Source organism: Megalops cyprinoides, chromosome 19 (genome assembly GCF_013368585.1).
Source record: "Megalops cyprinoides isolate fMegCyp1 chromosome 19, fMegCyp1.pri, whole genome shotgun sequence".
Lineage (NCBI taxonomy): Eukaryota > Metazoa > Chordata > Actinopteri > Elopiformes > Megalopidae > Megalops > Megalops cyprinoides.
In genome coordinates, this window is record NC_050601.1 from 24033428 (window position 1) to 24055960 (window position 22533).

Genomic DNA, 22533 nt, shown 5'->3' on the forward strand with positions numbered 1-22533 from the left:
TGTCCGAATTTGCCTACTGCATACTGTGTACTGCCTACTACACAAGTATATACTGTATACTGCATGCTATTTTTCAGTGTAGTACCCAGTATGCGACCATTAATATACATTTGTAGTACGTTATTGTCGTTATTGTCACGTGAAATCATTACGAGTTTAGAAAAGTCCAGATTTCCTTGTGGTATTTTCCAGTTAGACGCCACTTTCATTCTCACGAGTGAAAAGTAATGACGAGTTCACGAAAAGTATTCGCGAGTTGAAGTATTTTCAGGTTTTTTCTTTTCCTTTCGGTGGTACGGGCACGTAATGTGATAAAATTGGTCGTGATATTTGAGTATGAAAAACAATGTAAGTAGCCTACAATGCTAGCTTGCAACTAGCATTTTAACTTTAACTTAACTTTTTATGGTGTTACACCTGTTAGGCTATATGTCATCAGATAAGTAATAAGCTAAAAATGTATATGAAAATTCACAAATAATTATGAATAAAAATGTTTTTTTTATGAATAAAAAGATTTTCTGTGAGAAACAACACATAGTTTAATTACAGATGTCATACAGTTTTAGATTTCAGTCATTTACATGTAATGGAATTACAAAGGATCATAATCAAGTCAATCAATTATAAGTGAATACATAAATTATGAATATATTATAAATATATGCTTATATAAATATATAAGCGCTTATATACGGTCCTCCAGTGTTACAGCCTTCTCGTCTGTCATGTTTTTCAGCTTTTTAGCCTCAAAATTAACTGTGATAATTGCGATATTTCTCCAAATCAGTATGTCATCTGGGTATCATTGGCATACTGGGAATTTCACTTTGTTCTCATACTGTATACTGCATTCTATATTTGGTCAAAATCAGTATACTCTGGTAGTATTGTATGCGGTTTCAAATACAGCCAATCAATAGTAATCCAGACTTTGGACTCTCTCTACTCATACAGGAGGGTCTGTTTTGGCATTGTTGAAACAGAGTGTGAAGGCAGGTGTTCATGAATATCTATTAACAGAAAGGTTGTTTCGCTATGGATTTGCATTAAATCACTGCAAAGCCAGTCGCTCAGGATCTAAGTATGCTCTGCCTGCTCAGGAATATTCATAGAGAGAAGGAAAATGATAGTGTGCAGTCTCTTCACAGGGGATTTCTCATGGGCATGGTTTTGCCACCATTTTGTCGCCTAACCTGATATTGAAGTGTATTCACTTATTCAGTCATATTGCCAAAAATCGTACAGCCAAAATTCAGTGCATTTGCTGTGTGTGTGTGTGTGTGTGTGTGTGTGTGTGTGTGTGTGTGAGTGAATGTGTATGTATGTGGATATTTGAGAGTGACAGACATTGGGCTATAGCACTGTGTGTATCTGTATGTACGTGACTATGTGAGGTTGATACAGAGCAACAGTGCGTGTGCGTGTCCGGCTTGTGTGTTTCCCTGTACATCTTGACCACGGTCTGTGAAGCCCTGGAATGGATAAAGTGAGAGTCCCTGTGCTGTACAGATGGAGGGGGAGAGCGCCGTCGCTGCATTCAGCACACGCCCTCGGAGTGAAGGCATTCTGAATCCATCACGCTGTCCTTTATAATTTAATGTCACGCGGAGGCAGTGCGGATCTGCTGAGTGTACAGCAAGATTAATGAAGGCATTTCCCGCCGTTCGCCGCGAGGACCTGTCACTTAAACCTAATCACTGCTTCACTACTAGAGCGCAAGTGCCACTGTCATTCCCTGCTAAGAAGGTCTTTTCTCCTTTCTCTCGCTCTTTCTCTCTCTCTCTCTCTCTCTCTCTCTCTCTGTATCCCTCTCTGCTTTTAAGACTTTCAAAGCTCTTTCTTTTCATTTATGATCTTGCCATTCTGTTCTGCAAGGTCTCACACATGGCGGTGACCCCCTGCCCTGTTTGATAGGCTCACTGTCATCTTGGACTCAGTTGCGAAAGTGTTTGCGATTGTTTTGGGGAAACTTCCTTCCCCTAAAGGAAACACATAAGACAAAAATTTTTTTTTGTCCAATTACGATATCATTAATATCAAACCAAACCGCCATTTAATGATTACCAGTCCCAGTTATCATTCGACATCCTTTTGGAATCACAGCCTGACATGAATCAACAAGTTCCTGCAAACCCTAGGGAAAGTGTTTAGTTGGCCGCACTGTTTTCCAGCATGCAGGCCAGTTCAGCGGCTCTGATGCGGTGAGCGAGGGGCAGAAACGCTTGAATGCGTTTGCGGCGGGCGCGGGTCGTCGCGGGACCACAGGTGCCTTTTTAATCAGCGCCGCGCGGTGTCATTTACGCCATGCGTCTCCGCGGCTGCTCAGGTGCCTGTCCCTTAAATCAAATGACAGGCAAATCCTCTGGCCGCAGCTGCTCTTGCGGGATTAATTGAATGCATTATCGCATGCAAATTGTTGTGTCTGTCAAGAACTGGGGGGGGTTCGGAACCCATTACCGAGCGGCCGCATGTTATGACAGCGCTCGTCCAGAAACCATCCGGGGTGGCTCCGGCAGAAAGTAAAACCAGAGAAAAGCATTTGTTTAAGACTCACGAGCCATCTCTAAATCCACTTTTTTAGTAAGCGCATTATCTAAACTCTTTTTTTTCGCTGCCTGTTTCCAAGCAGTCACAGTATTTCTTTTTCTTAGAGACTGGATAAATTAATTGAAATGAAAATAATTTCAAGCTCCGGCTGAATGCGGAGCGGAGTACACATGGAACGGTAATTAGAAGGCACTACTGATAATATTTTTCAGAGAGTGGGATGTGAATGGGTGACTTGTGGGAGTGGGCTGTGAATGGAGTGGGATTCACGCCTCTGAGCAGAACGGTCAGTGTATGAATGGAATGGTAGCTGGAAGAATGAAATGGTAGCTCTTTGAAAAGAAAGGTGACAGTATAAGTGGAATTTGGCAGCTTTATGAATAGAACAGTGCTTCTATGAAAAGAATGGTCACGGTATGAATGGAGTGATCGTTCTATGAATAGAATGATCCCAGTATGAATGGAATGGTGGATATTAGAATGGAATGGTAGCTCTATGAATAGAATGGTCAGAGCATGAATAGAATGGTAACCTTTAGGATTTAGAATAGTCATGTGTGAATGACATAGTCTCTGTTTGAACATTATAGCTGCTTGAATGGAATGGTCACCATTAATGGAACAGCAGTTGAAAGAGAGGCTTGGGCTAAGATCGACAGTCAGATGATGGCGAATCAAAGCTGGTCTGCAGCATCTATGGTAGCCACTGTTTTCCTGCTGTGTGTCCACACCAGAAGCTTGCGATGCTACCGCTTTCAGGGAGGGAGTGTAGGCCAGTCGATGAGCACCGATGAAAGCAAGGGCAGAAATCTGCCAAATGATGCGACAGGAATCAAAGCAATCCAGACGAGCGTGGGCGGCAAGCGAGGGTGCTGTGAAAGCGCTGGTGACTGCAACAGAGCATGACTTCTTCTATAAACCCAGCCAAAATTGCTTGCCGGGGCGGAAGCCCCACAGATAATGATAGCTACATTATCCACTCAGGTCCACGGGGCTTGTCTCCTGAGCAACTGTGATTTTCCCTGATGCCTCTTTCTCTGTCTTTCCCTCCCTCCCACTCTCTCTGTCTTTCTCCCTCTCTTTCCTTCTCTCTCTGCTTCCCTCCTCTGACCAGTCAAAGAGGCAAAGAACCTGGTGCCTATGGACCCCAATGGCTTGTCGGACCCTTACGTCAAGCTGAAACTCATTCCTGACCCTAAGAGCGAGAGTAAACAGAAGACCAAAACCATCAAATGTAACCTGAATCCAGTGTGGAACGAGTCCTTTAAATTGTGAGTGAACATTCTCTGCTGAAGCCAGGGGTTAACAGTGTGAGGGATTCCTCTCTAGACTGGTTTGCCTGGAGTTCAGCATCTTTACTTGCTCAATTGTGTGTGTAATGCAGGCTACACGGATTGGGAAAAGGACTCACTAAGCTGTGTTATTCTATCAATTAGTTGTTGAATGAATGAGCAAACAAATCGATGAATCATTGAATAAATCAATAAATGGGCTAATCACTTACTAAATAACTAAATGAGTATGTATGAATGAATGAATAGAAGGAGCAATGGTTTGAGGGACTGGAAAAGTGAGAAAGCAAACAGTAATGATTGGATGAGTGAATAAATGGGTGAACACTTTGGATGATTTTAACTCATTTAACTGTCCCCCCTTCTCCTGCCCCCACTCCAGCAATCTGAAGGAATCAGACAAGGACCGAAGGCTCTCTGTAGAGATCTGGGACTGGGATCTGACCAGCCGGAATGACTTCATGGGCTCGCTGTCCTTCGGGATCTCGGAGCTGCAGAAGTTAGGAGTGGATGGCTGGTGAGTTGAGTTTGAGGGGTGAGTGGAGGGCAGGGGGGGTTTCCTCCTGATCCCAGTACAATTCAGACAGGGACAGAATGCTGTCCAGCCCTCTGATTGGTGGGGATTTGTGAGACCCATTAATTGCCTCTCCTGCTGCTCCACACAACAGGGGTGTGTTGCTTTTAGTTTCACCCTCAACATGTGCTCTACTGTGGTTGGCTGGAAGCTTGGAACAGCTGGAGCTGTGGAACATCTGGGCCAATCGGAGGAGAGTGTTTTCTGAATGTGATGAGAGATGCAACAGTCCCACAGTCTTAGTGTTGACTTGTTTGTGCACACTCATCAAGGTGATACACCACCTCATATTCCAGGAACTTTGCCCAGCAAGGCTTCCATTTAACGTTCTTCATTCATCGCTCTTTTCGAGATCTCTTTCCTGGGACTCATTTAATCCACAGGTGTTATGAGTAGTTAGGAGGGTGTTCATTCTAACCACTAGCATGCTATGTCCTCAAAAGTAATGGTTATTTTTTAAAAATTGCAAATCATTGCCAGTTCAGCTAGTCACCAAAATGAATGAAAAACACGCATGTGGACTAGGCCAGTTGATATTTTATCAGAGCAGACAGAAACACAAAGCTTGCCAAACTCATTTTAAAATGTCTTGTTCTGGTGCCCAGTTGTTCTGTGGAAGAAAATGTTTTCTAAAATTTTCAGTATACTAAGCAAATGCTGGCAGTGTAAATTGTGATTGCGGTGTACAACATTGATTTGGGGACCTGATTTAGCTAAAACACTTGTAATAAAAAGAGTCTCAAACACTTAGTATTGTATATACAGAGACAATGCACTTCAATGGGTGAAAGGTGTCCAAGATGGCTAATCCAAAGTTTTATCATTAAATGAAAGGATATGAGGTAAAAAAAAGAGTAAGGGGAGAAGATAAATGAAAAGAAATTAGCAAAAGGCGGAGTGCCAACCACCCGTCCCTGAAAAGAGAGTATGAAAGAGGCTGCCTCCGAAGCAGACAAGGCCGAGCATGTCTCTACCTCGGTCATGTCCCATAAAATGAATCATGGGAAAGACTTTTGGTACTTGGTCCAGCGTAATGTTTCACCGCAAATAGCCTCTCTTAGTTTCCCAGACCTGCATAAGGCCATTACATTATCCATTCACCTGGCAGGCACCCTGAACTGTGTTTTCACACAATATTCATTGATACAGCTGGATATTTACTGGAGCTGTTCAGGTTAAGCACCTCGTTCAAGGGCATGGTAATTATGCCCCATCTGGGAACTGCACCACTGGTTACAGCCATACAGTCATAGTCACAAAAGTACAGCTTCACCATGTGCATACATACACATAACATAGTGAAAAAATAGCTTCTCTGAGTGTGCTTGTTCAGTGTCTATAGTATAGATGTGGCATAATTTAAACAGTAATATGTTTAGAATTTGGCAAGGAGTAGGTAGTTGCACAGTAAACAGTTGTGTACATATGATTGAAACTTCGTAAAAAGGAGTGAGGACTTTTGTTACCCCTTATGGGCTCAAGAGTTTCATAGAGCACAGGACAAAGGATTTTTATGTTTTCTCATTTTTTATTCATCTTTTATTTTTCCTTTATCAAGGAAATATATTACTGTCTGATCAGTCTGGATGATGAGGGCTCTGTTCTGCTTGATGGCATATTAATATTTATAGTTTATGGACTGGAGTGCACCTAGTGACCTTCAAACAGTACCTTACCATTATCTTTTAAAAACAATATCAATTTGGCACTTTAAATCTAAAAAACCCAGGGAAAGTGTTCAACTGGACACAGATATCTTCTATCATGTCAGTCGCTACAAGGCCCATTCAAAAATGCTTGTTATGTCCTCATAAAGTCTTTCTCAGAGTTTATTTTCAGAAACCTTGGTGTTGATTCATGCTTTTAATTTCCTCTTGGTGTGGTTTTTGTGACGTTGAGCCTTATTGTCAGGTTCTACATCCAATGGTGTCGTATTTGGTGTGATGGTTATGGCTGATCTTGCTGTTATTCCACCTTTAGTTTTGTGAAAGGGGTGCCTGGTGGTGTGGCATAGTGATTAAAGAAGGTGTTTCCCTGAAGGCTGCAGGCTTAATTCTCATTTTTGCAGGTTTGAACAAGGTACCTAACCTCTATTACCTCAGTAAATATCCACCTGTGTGAATGGATGGCGCATAGAAAGTAAGCCATGTGTGTCAACCTCCATAATGGCATCTAATAAGCAGAAAATGGTAATGATCGTAATATTCATAATAAGAATGTAGGATTCTGCTTCACCTCTTGTGAATGTGTGAGATGGATTCTGAAATTGTGATGATTTTTTTTTCCTCTCCAATCCACAGACAGCTGTGGCGCCTCCATATAATTATTTTTTCCTCTTTGACGTTTTTTCCTAATTCCTTTATTCAAGAAACACTTATTTATTGTGTTCAATTTTGGCACTCAGCACAAGTACGTGCTCTCACTCCCTCTCTCTCTCTCTACCCCTCTATCTCTTTCTCCCTCTATCTCCGTTCCACCTCTTTCTCTCTCTTTCTCTCTCTCTCCCTCTATCTCTGTTCCACCTCTGTCCTTTCTCTCTCTCTCTCGCTCTCTCTCTCTCTCTCTCCCTCTCTCTTTCTCCCTCTCTCTCTATCTCTCTCTTTCTCCCTCCCACTCTCTCTCCCTCTCCCTCTCCCCCCCCCCCTGTGCAGACAGCTCTGTGTCTGCAGATCATAATGGGAAATGTGCCTTTGAGGGGGTAGCGGGAGAGAGTACCATAAGCTCTGTGCCTGCTGCTGTGTCTGATGATGCACTTTTTAAAAAAAGAAGCACCACAAAACAAACAAAAAACAAGGGCTGAATGGGCACCGGCACCAGGCAACAGGCATCAATGGCACCGGATCAATGGCTGTGGCAGCCTTTTTCACCCCCCCTAGAGGCAGAACACTGTTACTGCTGGAGCTGCTTGCTCAGTGAGCTCGTGAGGCAGTCGGTGGGTGTGGCCACTTCCGGTCACAGCTGAGATCTAAGGGAAAGAAAGACAGCATGCGGCCAGTCTGCAGGTCAGCTCAGGTCGCCATCTGTGCTCCACTAAATACACTATTATTGCAACAGAGTCATGCCTAGGAGCTTTTCAAATTTTTTTTGTGGTTATCATTTAGATTCTATGCCTACTTAGAACCTGAATTTAATTAGTTTGGTTGGATGGTCAACACAGACCAGATGTGCAACTCAAAAGCCCTTTTGGGGTCAATTTCTTATGTAGAGCTATCCGGGGATGGGACTTTCAAGAGACACCTGAAGGTGGAGACAGGGGGCGTCCTGCAGAAATTTACCTTCCTGGCTGCTGCATGGTTTGTCCCTGCATCTCCCGCAGTCTCCTTCTGTCCCTCCCAGAGAGATGGGATTATCACCACCAGCTAAGCAGGACAGGGGGACCACTCACTCCTGCCCTGTGAATGTAAAATGCCACAGCCCATCCAAGCTCTTTCTTATGCCTCAGCATATTGCTGGAATTAAGGTTACTGAGGTGTTCTCAACCTTGAGCAAGGACTTTGAGCAAGAGCTTGGTTTTTTTTGGTTCTTGTGAAACTCCTTACATTAATTTCTCGACTGCTGAAATAAAAACTTCTATAAAGATTAAAAAATATTAAAAAGTAGCACTTTCCTCTAAGTTAAGGCCACAGCGTGTTGTGATGACATTGAGTCTTGGGCAAATTACTCTGCGGTTTATGTGGGTTTTTTTTTTTTGTCTGAGCTCCTCCCTAAATACACACACCCACTCGTCTGTTACAATGGAGACATCTGCAGAGCCCCCCCCAACCCCCCCGGAAATCATCACTTCTAATGCAACACCCTCTATTAGTCCTTGTAGGAGAGATTATGCTCTGTCAGTGTTCAGCTTGCAAGAATGGAAACTGAAGCTGTCTCAACAGCAACTGCATCACTGATTGAGGAAACAGTGGGGAAATTGAAAGCAGCACAGCACAGTGGCGTCGTTAGGCCTGGGTGTCCGAGGCTACAGCCCCGAATGTTTTATGAATAGCCCTGAAATTGTAATCTATTTATTTATTTATTTTTTTCCAAAAATAAGAATACTAAAAAAATAGGCCCGCATCTATTCATCTGTCATTCCGATCATGCATTAAAGCCCTAGAAAATAATATGATATCGTTGATCAAAAACGCAAGTACGTTTTTAGGTCCTCTGTGTGTCATTCAAACAGCAGATCTGCTTTACACTACTTGGCACGCATGCATTTTGTGTGAGCACGAGAGAGAGAGAAAGAGAGAAGGAGAGAGCGCACCGGTTAGCATATGACTGTTTCATCAACGTCAAGGCTCTTATTTTTTCTTAGGGTTTTACTCCTGCTGCTGAAAATAAAAATAATAACAAAGTTGAATGAGAACTCAGATTGCACTCATTTTGTTTATTTTGATTTCATGTTGTGAAAGCCAGCCTAGGCACCTGACCGGAACCTTTTGGTAGAGCACAGTGTCTCACATCTTATATTCATTTTACTCTGAAATAACTTGAAAATGGTGCAATTATCTAAAGATCTAAATGGTGAAAATCTTTCAGAAAAAGATTTCTGGGCTAGGCTAAGCCCCCAATGTTTCAAGATCCTACCAACGCCTCTGGCACAGCACTCATACACAATTCCAGTTCAATACATTTGATAGATTATTGTGTGATATATCATTCTATTTCAAAATATCCGCGCTATGTTTTTCTTTTTCATGTTTTAAAGACTGCAAAAAGATCCAGTTGGGTCTAAACTTTGTCTTTGTCTTATGATAAAAAAATGAGTTGGGAGCTACAATGGCACCAATCCCCCACTTGGTGCCTTAAATATAACATGTGCGTATGATTATTGATGTCCCCTTGCTATAAAAGGGCCGCCAACTAAAAAAAAAATCAGTCGACAAAGTGCAACAGTAAGCCTATCTAATCTTAACCTATTAGTCAGAATTTTTGGGTTCAAACCCAATGCCCACCCGTTGATCTCTCACCCCCTCCCAGGTTCAAGTTGCTCAGTCAGGAGGAAGGGGAGTACTTCAATGTCCCTGTCCCACCAGAGGGGGAGGAGGGCAATGAAGAACTGAGGCAGAAGTTTGAGGTGAGTCCACTGCCACCTGCCGCTGTTTATACGGTATGCACACACACACTGTGGGCATGTATGTGTGTGGGTGTGTGTGTGTGTTGCACTGCATCTGCCAAAGCCATATCATAGATACAACAGCTCTGCTAACATCTTTTCCCCTCTGAGTAGCAATAACAATCACTGTCGCAGTGGAGAATTGTTTTCTCCTCATATGCATTTACATACCTGTTATCAAACTGTCAGAATATAACCCGCTCTCATCCTAACACCTCACATAATCTTCCATAACATACAGGAGCCTTCACTTTTAGATTACCCTAGAGAGGCATCCCCTCCAGGCAGTGTACATATTCTATACAGAATACATTGCGCAAACCTACTTTACAGTAAAGGACTGTAAATGTATTTCCAAGGGAATAAAATACATGACTGCTGGTTTTCTGCAAAGTGTTCATCTACTATTGGTCATCTAATATTAGTTGAGAGCTGTCCAAACATATCTCGTGCTGAGAAAGCTTGCTTTTGTGCAGGCCAAAATAGTTAGTGTGAATGAATCGATGTTAGCATGCCTTTTATATATTGTCTTGATATTAGGTATATCATTTTTATATCCTGTAACCACATATTTGTGTGTTATACAGGCTTTTTTGGCTGAGACAGAGAAAACCCAGGGAAAGATAGACTGAGTTAATTTGCAGTTTATCTTTAGCTAAGCCATATAAAAGCCTATATAATTTTTATATGCGTCTTTATAATGTTTTCCATTGCTTCCATTGAAATTGATTTACAGATATCACTTGTTCGGGTTCCAGAGCAGAAATATAAAAACTATAGCTGTGGGTTAGTGGATTCGTGGAGCATTGGGTTTGCCCCTCATCTCAGAATTACCACAATGTATCAGATAAACAACATGTATAAGACAACACGGCTTCACGTGACTGCGTCAGTTTTGGTTAGCTGTTGAAGTTATTTGAATGTGCAATGCAAGTGTTTGAATGATGCCATGTGAAATGGCATTTAAATCTGAATTGCGAGCCGCTGGGTACCGGTCTGGTCTGCAGAGCTCGTGTCCATGGGCGCACTGTGGAACATTAAAACAGAGCTGCAGTGGGCGGAGTTAATGGAATCCCATTCTAAACTGGACCCCTGAGCTTGCACCTCAACACGCCACTGTTTTTTTTTGCAAAATGAAACCTGAAGGTAGTCCAGGATTACAGAGAGCGATGCTATCACACACATAACCCTTAACCCTAACAATAACCCTAAGCCTAATGCAGAATTACACAGGCATTGAAAAACATACATGCGCAGAAACCCTAAACCCTAAACCATAACCCCAACCTCAATCTAATTCATAATCTTTTGTGACAACCCAAAACGAGAAAGTAGAAAAAAAGACGGCTTGAAAACTTTTCAACTTTAAGATTGAAAAACTTTTGAAGTCATTAAATCCTGTGCTGGGACAGGCAGGTAGGCTCTACCTTCAGCTAAAAGCAGTCCTAATAATTTCCGAATACCTGGGGAGTGAAAATTGTTACTTACCTTGATTAATTTGCTCATGCATGTGGAGGAGGTGTATGAGATTGGCCTTCAGGGGCATTTCATCTGTCTGATTACAGCCTCTAATGGTGTTTGGGAGCAGTGAACAAACAGTCAAAAATGTGTGGGTATGGCTCATCATTTTTTGTAAGATATATTTTAAACGGCTCTGTCTTTCAGAGATTTAGTTTTCTCTGCCCCAATGTCCCTGCCGTCATTTCTTTTTTAATTCACTTGCTCACAATATGAGACCATAATTTGATTACCCATAACCTCAGCAGCTCACAAGCAAAAGGTTGCAGGTTTGATTCCCTAACAGGCCGCTGTGGTTATACTCTTGCGTAAAGGGCGTAACCCAAATTGCCTTAGTAAATGTCCTGTTAATGTATATCCTATTACGTACATAATGTAAGAGTGCTTTAGTTATATTTTAACAGACAGTGTTTAACACATACACTTAAATTACCACCAAAAATTACCCAGTCGTCAATGTTTTTCATAGCAAATCACTGTGGTACAATTTCCCACTTTTCTCTTTTTTAATAAAAAAAATAAATACATAAATAAAATATAACAGACTGAATGTCTTCCATCTTGAAGACTGAACAGTAAGCATGTGGGGAGAAAATGCAAAAGAACCACCTCTTTGACATGATTAAAAGCCTGCTCATTTCAGATGAACTCCAATTTACAAGGAAGACAGTTACCTAACCTATCTGATCGAACGTGTCTGTCAGGTTAAGTCAGGCCACCAACTGCCCAGTGGAGACAAGGCTTTAGAAACACTGCAGAGACATATAACCATGGTGAAGCTTTAGCATGCAGGAGGTTGCCTTCCTGAACAGCCCTGCCTGATGCATCTACAGCCAGCTCCTATTGGGCGGCAGGGCCAAACGTGCTAACGAGCGAACACTTAATAGGCCCCCGACGCGGGCCTGTCTGCTGTCTCTGAGCCAGGCAGACCAGACCGCTGGGCACCCGTAGGCCCGTAATCGCGCCCCCAGGGAGAGCGCGAAAACGGGTTTGACAACACGGACAAACATGGGCAGGCTGCCGTGGCTCACCGGCTCAACTCTGCCATTGGTTTAAAGGAGGATAGCCGCACAGTGCCGTTAAATGAACCCATGGTTTTAAAAAAGATCCCGATGGCTATGAAGATAGCCATTATAGAAAACTCACCCTCTGCTTGAAATGTAAAGATGAATATTTATAAAAAGAAGAATATCATCATTTTTTAAAGGTACCCATCATTAGGGATACCCATTGCTGTAGGGATTACTTACCCGTTTATTAGGGATGCCATGCTTTAAATGAAGATGCACATTAACTACCCCTTTAAATGATACCTGTATAAATGACGATACTTCTCGGTTCATCATGAAAACACCCATTGGTTTAAATGAAGATTCCCATTATGTTAAATATAAACATATAAATAAAAGGAGGGAGATATCCATTGTTCTAAACAGGGATACCCATATCTGGACCTCATTGGTCTGTGAGGATGAAGCCATGTATGTTTACCTGACTGGCATCTTCTTGCTTTGTCCCACACAGAGAGCCAAAATTGGCCCGGGGACAAAGAAAACAGACGGCTCCTCCTCCAACGCCATCTCCAAGTTCGACAACAACGGCAACCGGGATCGCATGAAACTGTCCGATTTCAACTTCCTCATGGTGCTGGGGAAGGGCAGTTTTGGGAAGGTAACGAGCTCCCGTCCCTGTCCTCGTCGGCAGGGTCCCCATTCCATGACTGACACTGCAGTTGTGACAGACACTCTTATCCAGAGAATATTGCACAGCGCACGATTTTTACATATTATCCTCTAATACAGCTGGATGGAGCTGGAGACAAATCGGGTTTATTACCTTGCCTAAGGGTACAACAGCAGTGGCCCACCAGGGAATTGAACAGCAACATTTGGGTTACAAGCCTGTTTTTTTTTTTTGTTTGTGTTTTTTTTTTTACCATGGGTTGAGTGTTTATGACCTGAAGGCATTGTGTGGGTGTGGACAAACCCAGTGAAGCTCATCTGAAAGGTCAAAGTTCAGCGTGTGGGTGGGGATAAACCCAGAAGCTCATCTGGCAGGTCACAGTTGAGTGTGTCATATGACTGGAACACTCAGAGAGAGGGAGGAAGGGAAGGAAAAAGGATGAGGGTTGAGAAAGGGATGAAAAAGGCAAATGTAAGAGGGAGAGAGGGAAAGATATAGAGGGAGACAGAATGAGAAGTAGAGAAGGATAGAGTGATGAAGTGAAAAGGAGGGAGAAATGGAGAGTGTGTGGGGGGGGAAAGGAGGAGAGCACAAAAGGCTGAAAGAGAAAGGAAGGGATTGAATGAGAGGGAGAGTACGTGAGAGACATAGGAGGGGAGAGGCATAGACAGAGGAGGACAGTGGGCGAAGGTTTCTAAGAGGTAGGGAAATTTATGTACCGGTTTCGACAGGCAGGGATCCAGGCGAATGTGGTTTCCATAGCAACGGGGAGTTTAAAATAACACCGACATGTTGATGCGAACCGGCAGACCTTTGTTAGGCCCATTAACCGAAAGTCCTGCTCGGCACCGTCGCCGTGACAACAGCCAACACATTTGGTCTCATGCGTTTTTTTGGGTTTGTTTTGTGGTTTTTTTTTTTTTTTTTTTTTTTACTGGGTGGCAGGACGTCCCCTTTCAGTCCATCTGGGGATATCACAGTGACATCACATCCTGTGGTGGTGTCATATATCCGCATCCCTGCTTGCTGATCCCAGGTCAGTGATCAGCTGATTGTTGATTGATCCCAGCCACTCAGAATGACCATGGTGACTTAGTTCCTAAGCTGTACGTTCCACACTCTTAACCCTTTCCAGGCTCTGGGATCCCCTTGTACCTCAAGCTGTTGATCTATCACATCTTTCAAAAACAAGTTGCTCCTCAATTCAGGACATGTGGAGGTACTGCTAATGATTGCAGAGCAGAGTATTGGGCTACGGGAGGTGCTATTAATGACTGTGTCCCATAACAAAATATAGGGCTATATGGGACTCCAACAAACCAGAATTTGGCAAAAAGGTATGAGGCGTGTAATTTTTGAGATGGTCATGATTCCTCAAAGGTATCTGTGGCTCTGGAGCATTGCTCAAGCCTACACTCAGATTTGTTTGCAGCTTGCAATTATCGGCATTTTGTCGTCTCTGTTTTGCATGCATGTTGATGTGTCGCCACAGCACATACATATTGAACTCTCACGAATGTGTGCTCTGCACCAGCATCACTGGAACTGCAAGCATTTGGAAACGCCCAACACCCAGCTCGCTCGTCCTCTCCTTTCGAACAGCAGATGGTCCTCTCTCTCGAGCTGAAAGAGCCTCCTTTTGCATTTACGAATGAAGTCAGAAGTCTTCCATTCTTGGCATCCTTTAAAAAAAAACCAGAGAGCAAGTTCTTCCTGCTCATTTACATATATACATATTAATGAGCTAGAAAAGGTCCTTTAGTCTGCCAAAGTTTCTATATGTACAGTAATGCTGGACTTAAATGTTTCAGAATTTGTCTTTGAAGTTAAAGACCTTGAAGTTAAAAATTGAAAAATGTCCCTCACGCCCCAGTTAACCAAACAGTGCTTCAGCACAGTTTTCGTATGAATATGGCCATGATGTCGTTGTGTGTTGAAAATTAAATGCACTCTCTGTTCGTGTTTTGTTTTCATTTTATTTTATTTCAGTTTTATGGGAGATGAAGCTGAAGGACAGCAGTGGCAGATGTGTTCACAGATTTCTCTCGATTATGGAAAAACGTGTTTTTTAGTCGCTTGGCTGCCAGCTGTCAGTCTCTTTCTCCATCCCTCTCTCTCTTGCTCATTGGTCTGTTTCTCCCTGTCTCCCTCCATCACACTCTCCTTCACCTTTTCTCTCTCTGCCTCTGTCACACTTTCTCTCAGCCTCTCTCTTTCTCTCTCTGTCATACTGTCTCTCTTTCATTCTCTCCCTCACCTCCTCTCTCTTTCATTTTCTCTCTCCGTCACACTCTCCCTCACATTCTGTGTATTTGTTTGTGTACAGGTTTGCATGTATCTGTCTGTATGTATGTTAGGGTATGAGCATCCATACACATGTGTCAGATTGTGTGCGTATGCATTTGTGTGCATATCTGCGTGTACATATGTGCATGTTTGTGCATGTGTATGTATGAATGTGCATGTATGTGCACAGATGCGTGTGCATGTATGTATATGTGTGCATGTGCTTGTGTGTCTGCATGTGTGCGTACAGATATGTGTGTGGGTATGTGTGTGCGTGTATGCATGCATGTGGGTATGTATTTGTTTATATATGTATGGGTATGTGTGTGTGTGGGTGGGGTGTGGGTGTGTATGCAGTTGAGTTATGTCACCCTGAGCCCATCTGTGGCTCTGAACAGCCTCTGTGGTCTCTGTGTGTTCCGTTCCAGTGACTTTTCCTCCACCAAGACCATCTGTCTTGTTTGACCCTGTAACCCCCTTTTGCCCAGCTACACCCTTCCTCTGCCTCCCTCCTGTCTCAGCTCTGACCCAGTTGCCTCTGTTCTCCTCAGGGCCCAAACCCTGCACTACACTCTAAGGGGAATGCAGTCTAACCACCATGGTGCAATGGTGCTTTTAGCTTTGAGTTCCAGCAAACAGTTCATTTCTTTGTCATCGTCACCATGGGTTCGGCAGCCTTAGAGAACTAAGAAACCAAAAACACTTTAATTAAAAAAGATAATTATTTAAGGTTGATGACAAAGTCCCCCTCCCATTTCTGTCCCTTCAAACTAACTTCTGTCTCTCTCTCTCTTACATACACACACACACACACACACTCTATCCCTCTGTGTCTCTGTCTCTTCCTCTCACCTTCTCTCTCTCACACACACTCTGTCAAATTCAAATTTACTTTGCTGGCACGAAACGCAACTTGCAATTAGTGCCAAACCATGTTACATAATGCAAAAAGAAGAAAAAGAAAAAAAGAAACAAATTGCACATAAATAACAGCTATAAACCTGCCCCTCTCTCTCTCTCTCTCTCTCTCTCTCTCTCTCTCTCTCTATCTATCTCTCTCTGGCTCGCCCCCTCAGGTGATGTTGGCAGAGCGTAAGGGCACGGAGGAGCTCTACGCCATAAAGATCCTGAAGAAGGACGTGGTGATCCAGGACGACGATGTGGAGTGCACCATGGTGGAGAAGAGGGTGCTGGCGCTGGCTGGCAAGCCGCCCTTCCTCACCCAGCTGCACTCCTGCTTCCAGACCATGGTGAGGGCTCGCCGACATCCCCACCTGCCTCCCTGCTCTGCCCGTCCCATCCAAAAGCTCGCCGTGGGGCGTGGGCCGACATGCAGCACTGTTTTCCTAATGAAAAAACATCATTCCATCCAACATCGGGCTCCTGAATGCTGAACTTCATAGTAACTGGTAGACTGTGTTTGCTGTACCCAGAGCTAATGGACCCTTATGGCTTATGCATCATATAAAAGAAATACAGCACGCTGGCCTAGTGGCAAGCACCTGATCAGTCCAAACCCTGAATAAAATGTGATTCAGTGTAATGTGGCTGTGGCTTGTTTAGGCATTGGGGCCGTGGCAGTATGATGACAGGTAACACTGCCCTTATGGGTCATTATCTGGCACCATTTGGACAGAGCAATGAAAAGGATGTGATTCTGTAATCGATCACTGTTCTGCTCTGTGTGCAAGAGAGCCTAGAGAGCCTGATGTAGATGAGTTCCTCTTAAGGATAGTACTGAGGCACCGTGGGAGCACTAAAACAGTTACTGTTGTATGCTTATATTTTGGCACCATTAATTAACATAACGGGCACGTACGGGCAGTCAAGTAAGGCGACTGCCTATGTATTTCATACAGAAAGTAGCCAATAGCATCTACCCACGGCCTTACACAATTATTTGTATTTATTATTATTTTTTTCATTTGTTGATATTAATTTGCTGGTAAGAATTTTGTTGGTCACGGAGGTTGTGTATCTGCCTACCCGCTCTCACATGAGGGCTGACCCGCTGGGCAGGGAGTGGAGTGAAGGATTCTGGGAAGGCTGTGCAGAAGGCTGATCATGTCAAGCCGCTGAATGCAGAGGATGATGGGACTTTCCTGAGAAATGGGCCGCAGCTGTCAATTTCCTCTCAGCGCTGCGAGCTCTTCGAAAACCCTAATCCCTCTCCCGCTCTAATTCCCCGGCCCAGCACTCCCGGAAAATAGAAGGACTCAAACCTAGAAGAAGAAGAATACAAGACTTATTTCTGTGGTGTGTGGGCAATTAAGAAACTTAAAGAAAAATACATCATGTTTAAGTCTCTGTAAGTAATGTCTGTAGAAGTGTGCAAGGTTATGCAGCACATCCTGGTTGACTGTTATGGATGAGGTTAGTAAAACATGGGGTTTTGAGGAGTTGGAGGTTACATGATTGCTTTGCAGCTGATACTGTGTGCAACAGTTCATTTGGCTAATTTACATTCAGAATTAGTTCTAGGATCACAGAATTGCTCAACTTTACCATGGCTTTAGAAACTGTGAACAAATAAAATCAGAGAGTTGACAGAAAGTGGAGTGACGGGCCCATCCACCCCTGCTGGCCTGTGATTGGCCAGGAGTCAGGAGAGGGGTGAGCACATCAGAGATTGGTTATAGGGCAGTCAGGTAGTCATGCTGGTACTGTGGGAGGCATACAGCAATCCCATGATGCACTGGTGATCCTGGAATTCATCCATAATACACTGACACATTATGCATACTGGAATTCATCATCGACACCCACACTACCTGTTTGGAGGTGAAAATGCTACAATTCTCAACCAAAATTTTAATAGTCTGTGCTTTGAATTCAGCTTTTGAAAAAAAAAACCTACCGTATTTGATCTAATCGGGGATGAACTTTAATGTAAAGATCTTTATTGAAAGACAATGACAATTTAAAAATTGAACTCAGGGGATGGTTGTGATTGGATATACCAGGCAAAAGCTGAGCAGACAGCCCTCAAACCAAACATTTTTCCCAAATTGACCCCTTTCAGAAATACAGTTCATGTGCCCTTGATGTGGCACAGTTGGCCTTTCCCCTTATCTGTAAAGCATGTACCCACGTGATCACCCGACTTCCTCCTGGCATGTTGGAGTGCCCTCATGTTATCCCTCCCAAGAGAGGCACTCTGGTCCTCTAGTCCTGGTTCTGAACTGTGACTACGCTTCTCTCTTTTGCCCTTTCAGGACCGCCTTTACTTCGTGATGGAGTATATCAACGGTGGAGACCTCATGTACCAGATCCAACAGGTCGGGAAATTCAAGGAGCCACATGCCGTGTGAGTACCCTGGGTCCAGAGGGAGGTATGGGGGGTGGTGTTGCATGGGACAGTAAAGCCCAGAGGTGCAGTTAGCCAATCATTCATGAAACAGTCTTGTGCAGAGACTGCTAAACAGGAGACTGTTAGCTCTGTGCTCTCTCAGTCCTCTCTGCCTCCTTGGTTTACAGTTAGGGAAGTAGAGTTACGATAGTTTTCATTCATTTGCTGAGATGGTTGCCGAATTGAGCACGACTTGCACAACTGAAGTTTTACACATTGTTCGCGTCTACGGCTGGACATTCAGTGAAGCTGTTTGGGTTAATAACCCTTGCCGCCTGACCGAAGGGGGCCACAGGAGGTGTCCCCCATCTAGGATTTGAGTCACATAGCCTGCTCCTCAATCTCCTTGGCAGCACGTGGCCCAGGACTATGCTGCAGTCGAGCTTGGAGACGCTCGGACTGTTCGCCGGTCCGGTATTGTCTGAGGTGCACCAATCCTCACAGAGTTTCTGAGAACATCAGGTTTTAAGCGGGGAATGCGCCAACAGGGAACGGTTGACTTTTACAGAACAGAAGGGGTGAAGAGAGAGAAAAAAAAAGATTGTGTTTGCTCTGGACCTGTCGCCCTCCTTTTGGACGCTGCTCCTTTGTGTTTGTGTTCAATTAAAATCCGAGATTAGTTTCCCTGACACAACGCAAAGGTCGCCGAGATTAAAGTGCTTCCTTTCCTTTTTCTTTCTCTCTTTGGTTACTCCAAAACCTCTGGGAGGAGTTGCTGTGGAGACATGGCAAGGGGAGGTGGGCACGTTTTGGTGGAATACATGCTGGGAAAGTAGGCAGTAGAGAATGTGAATGTGGTTTGTGAGTGTAGGGGAAATGTGGAAAGACTAACAGGAAGTGACATTGAGCTTTTCCTGCTGTTCTTATCAGCAGACAGACTTCAATGCCTTGAAAAGGGAACTTGCTGCTATTTCTTTTTCTCTAACACCAAAGAGACATCAGCTTTGCATGTCCTTATCAGTTTAAATGTTTTGTCACTTATTATAGTCTCCATCTTTGTGGCATAAGACTTCCTAGGAAAATATTATAAATGAGTTGAGAAACCAGAGAGGTTTACCGATACGTGTATGCTGTACTTGCAAGGACAGAGAATGTTATTCCCCTGAGTTTCACTGCATAATGTTAGTGCTAATAAGTGCGCTTCTGTGCTTGTGAAGCATCTAGTCTTGTCAGAGCTTCACAGAGATGCAATATGCATGTGTATGTGTGTTTCTGTCTGTTGATATTTGTGTCCATTTGTCTCTTTGTGTGTGTGTGTGTGTGTATGTTTGTGTGTCATTGTCTCTATGTGTTTGTCTCTTTTTGTCTGCACCGGTATCTGTGTATGTGTGTGTGTTAGTGTTTTGTGCCTGTGTCTCTGTCTGGGTGCTTGTTTGTATGCTCGTCTCTCTGCCTATGCCAGGATCTGTGTGCTTACATGCTACCATGTTCATGCTTGCAAGGGAGGAAAAATCTGGGGATAATTCACAAACGTGTGACAGTCTGTTTCAGAGATAGCGTGGGGTTACTATCAGGATATTATTGTCATTTTCTTTGACTGGGGAGGATGGCTCTCTTCAGCATCGTCCCTGGTTTCTGTGTATCTCACCCAACTCCCCCCACTCCCCCCATTATAAAAAGAAAGTGGTGGGGTTTCACTGGGCCTGAGGTATCATAACACCTCACCCCAAGCGGAAAAAGTCTTTCACGTCATTATTTCCTGGGACATCTCTTTCTCTCGCTCTCTCCTAAACCCAGTGCCAATGGCACATCAAACTTCCACCGTCCAATGGCAGAGCAGGAAAATGAGGAGAAAAGGTGGGCTCTGTCCTTCGGCTGTGCTGGGGGGTCTTCCTTAGGCCTACCTCTTCCACAGAGGCCTCCCATGAGCTCACGCCCGAAGTGACTGGGATGCCCTGGAGGGGAAGGGCGCGTTGGGGTCCCTAGGGACTGAAGCACCGCCTTGCATCTCTACACGGCCTTGGGTACCTCTGCCTCTCTCTGTTAAAATAACCTCACCCCCCGTGCCTCCCCTTCACCTTAAAGAGCCTCTCTCTCTCTGCCTCTCAGCCTTGATTAGTGGCCGCGCTCCCGCTCCGTCCCCCGATCACTCCCCTCTCAGACGGTGACGGAGCGGTGTGTGCTGGCAGGGGATCGCCGGCGGGCCACGGCGGCTGATTGCGGTGCACGGCCGAGGCATGAGAGGGGGGTGGGTGATGGGATGGGGATCCCTGATTGGCTGGCCCGAGGGACCTCTGCACGATGCCTCTTTGTCCCTGGAGACCCTCCGTCCCCGGTGCAGTCAGGGCGCGTGTTCATCTGAGCCGCGAGTACTGACATGAAGTTACTATTATTCATGTATTCAGCAGATGCCCTTTTCCAAGGCAACTCACACAGCTCTCATTTAACACCATTACCCACTAGATATTTAAATGTGTGTGTGTGTGTGTCTGTGTGTGTGTGTGTGTGTGTGTGTGTGTGCACTTATCAGATTTATAGGATAAATAAGGGCAGTGTCTCTGACTGGGAATCAAACTTGCAACCTACAGGTGACAAGCCTACTCCAGTCAGTGATTTGTGCTTTGCGGCCCACCTGTCTGCCATCTTCTTTAGCCTATGTTGATGTTATCATCATCACATTTAGTATTCATTTAAATCATTTTACAGAGCTGAGTTTGTGCTTTGCAGATGATCTTATGCAAGGCAAATTATAATACCAGATGAACCATTAACAAGGTAGTTAAGAACATCTTGCTCTGGGCTGCAACAACAGCAACCCACGCAAAGGGTTTTGAAACCATGACTGTCAGGTCCAGAGGTGGGGCCTGTGAGCAGTATACCATAAGCTGAAGAGCATGATACATGCCCCGTGTATGCTGCCTGTAGGTTTAGTTTAGTACAACCTACCTTTGTGATGTCACCTATATTGTACAGTCTACAGCCTACATGTACCGCCTACATTGTGATGTCACACTGAGGTGCACGCTCATTGGAGGAGAGCACTCTAAAGCTGGATTGTGTTGCGTTTCTGTTGGCAGGTTCTACTCTGCAGAGATTGCCATAGGCCTCTTCTTCCTGCACACGAAAGGCATCATTTACCGGTGAGTGTGCCTGCAAGCTCTGGGCGTAGAGTGAGGGCTTACATAGGTTTCCACACATTACCCACTTAAGCATCCCACTGAGACAGTTGAACAGTTCACTACAACAGCAGTGCCCCACCAAGGATAAAAACCTGCAACCCACTGAAGGCAAGCCCAGTTCCTGAACCACAGCACCTCTCTTCTTAATAGTAATATTTTCTCATTAATATTTTTATCTGTATAAAGTCATTGCTCAAAGACATTCAACAACGTAAATAAATGCACATAGTCACTTTATGTGCAGTGTGTTTTGGAGGCCCTTCTTTTCTCTTTAGATCTGTGAAACCATGGCTGCGCTTTATGTAAACTGCTGAGCCGAGGCAAAGCGCGATGTAGTGGCACCGGGCGCTCCTGCAGCCCCTGTAGCTCCAACATCCTGCCCTTTGACAGTTACACTGAATACAGACAGCGCTCATGAATAGTGCAGGACCCTTTCACTGTCCCTGCACAAGCCTCTGCTCCTGCACCTGAAGTTGCCAAGCAGGACCTGTCTGCGTTACCTGCAGCTCCTTTAAAGCAGTTAGGCTCATAGGCTGAAAGGTTCACAGGGTAAGAGTTAGAGGTTAAGCTTGTCTTTCTCCACGTGTGCGCGGCACAGGGACCTGAAGCTGGATAATGTGATGCTGGACTGCGAGGGCCACATCAAGATCGCCGACTTCGGCATGTGCAAGGAGAACATGTGGGACGCGGTGACCACCAAGACCTTCTGCGGCACACCCGATTACATCGCCCCAGAGGTACGTGTGTGTGTGTGTGTGTGTGTGTGTGTGTGTGTGTGTGAGTATACACATCATGTCATTCCTAGATTTTCAGCGTTAAAGGAATATGACACAGATGCCTCAGCGCTCATTAACTTTTTAAAGGAGCTGTGTTCTGAGCAGAAGCGGTGAAGTCACTTTTTTATGGCCTACATATATAACCACTGGAATATTAAAGTGCACCGAGAGCAGCTCCCTGAATAAAATCAGGGAAACTTTCTGTGATCTGAATGTACTGTGTAATGAGCATTTATCAGGAACTCGGTTGTGAGAGGCATCTGTAGACTCAGTGTGTTGAACTGGACC

At 44.3% G+C, this 22533-nt stretch overlaps 1 protein-coding gene across 2 annotated transcripts in view; it reads left to right on the forward strand.

Moving 5' to 3' along the window:
* Nucleotides 1–22533, forward strand: part of LOC118793927 (protein kinase C beta type) — a 99394-nt gene that overhangs the window by 51772 nt on the left and 25089 nt on the right. For both annotated transcript variants that reach the window (XM_036552012.1, XM_036552011.1), the window contains exons 6-13: nt 3665–3821; nt 4225–4359; nt 9379–9475; nt 12557–12703; nt 16078–16251; nt 18217–18308; nt 21368–21430; nt 22068–22206. In XM_036552012.1, coding sequence (XP_036407905.1) covers nt 3665–3821; nt 4225–4359; nt 9379–9475; nt 12557–12703; nt 16078–16251; nt 18217–18308; nt 21368–21430; nt 22068–22206 — 1004 coding nt within the window. The remainder of the gene's footprint in view (nt 1–3664; nt 3822–4224; nt 4360–9378; nt 9476–12556; nt 12704–16077; nt 16252–18216; nt 18309–21367; nt 21431–22067; nt 22207–22533) is intronic.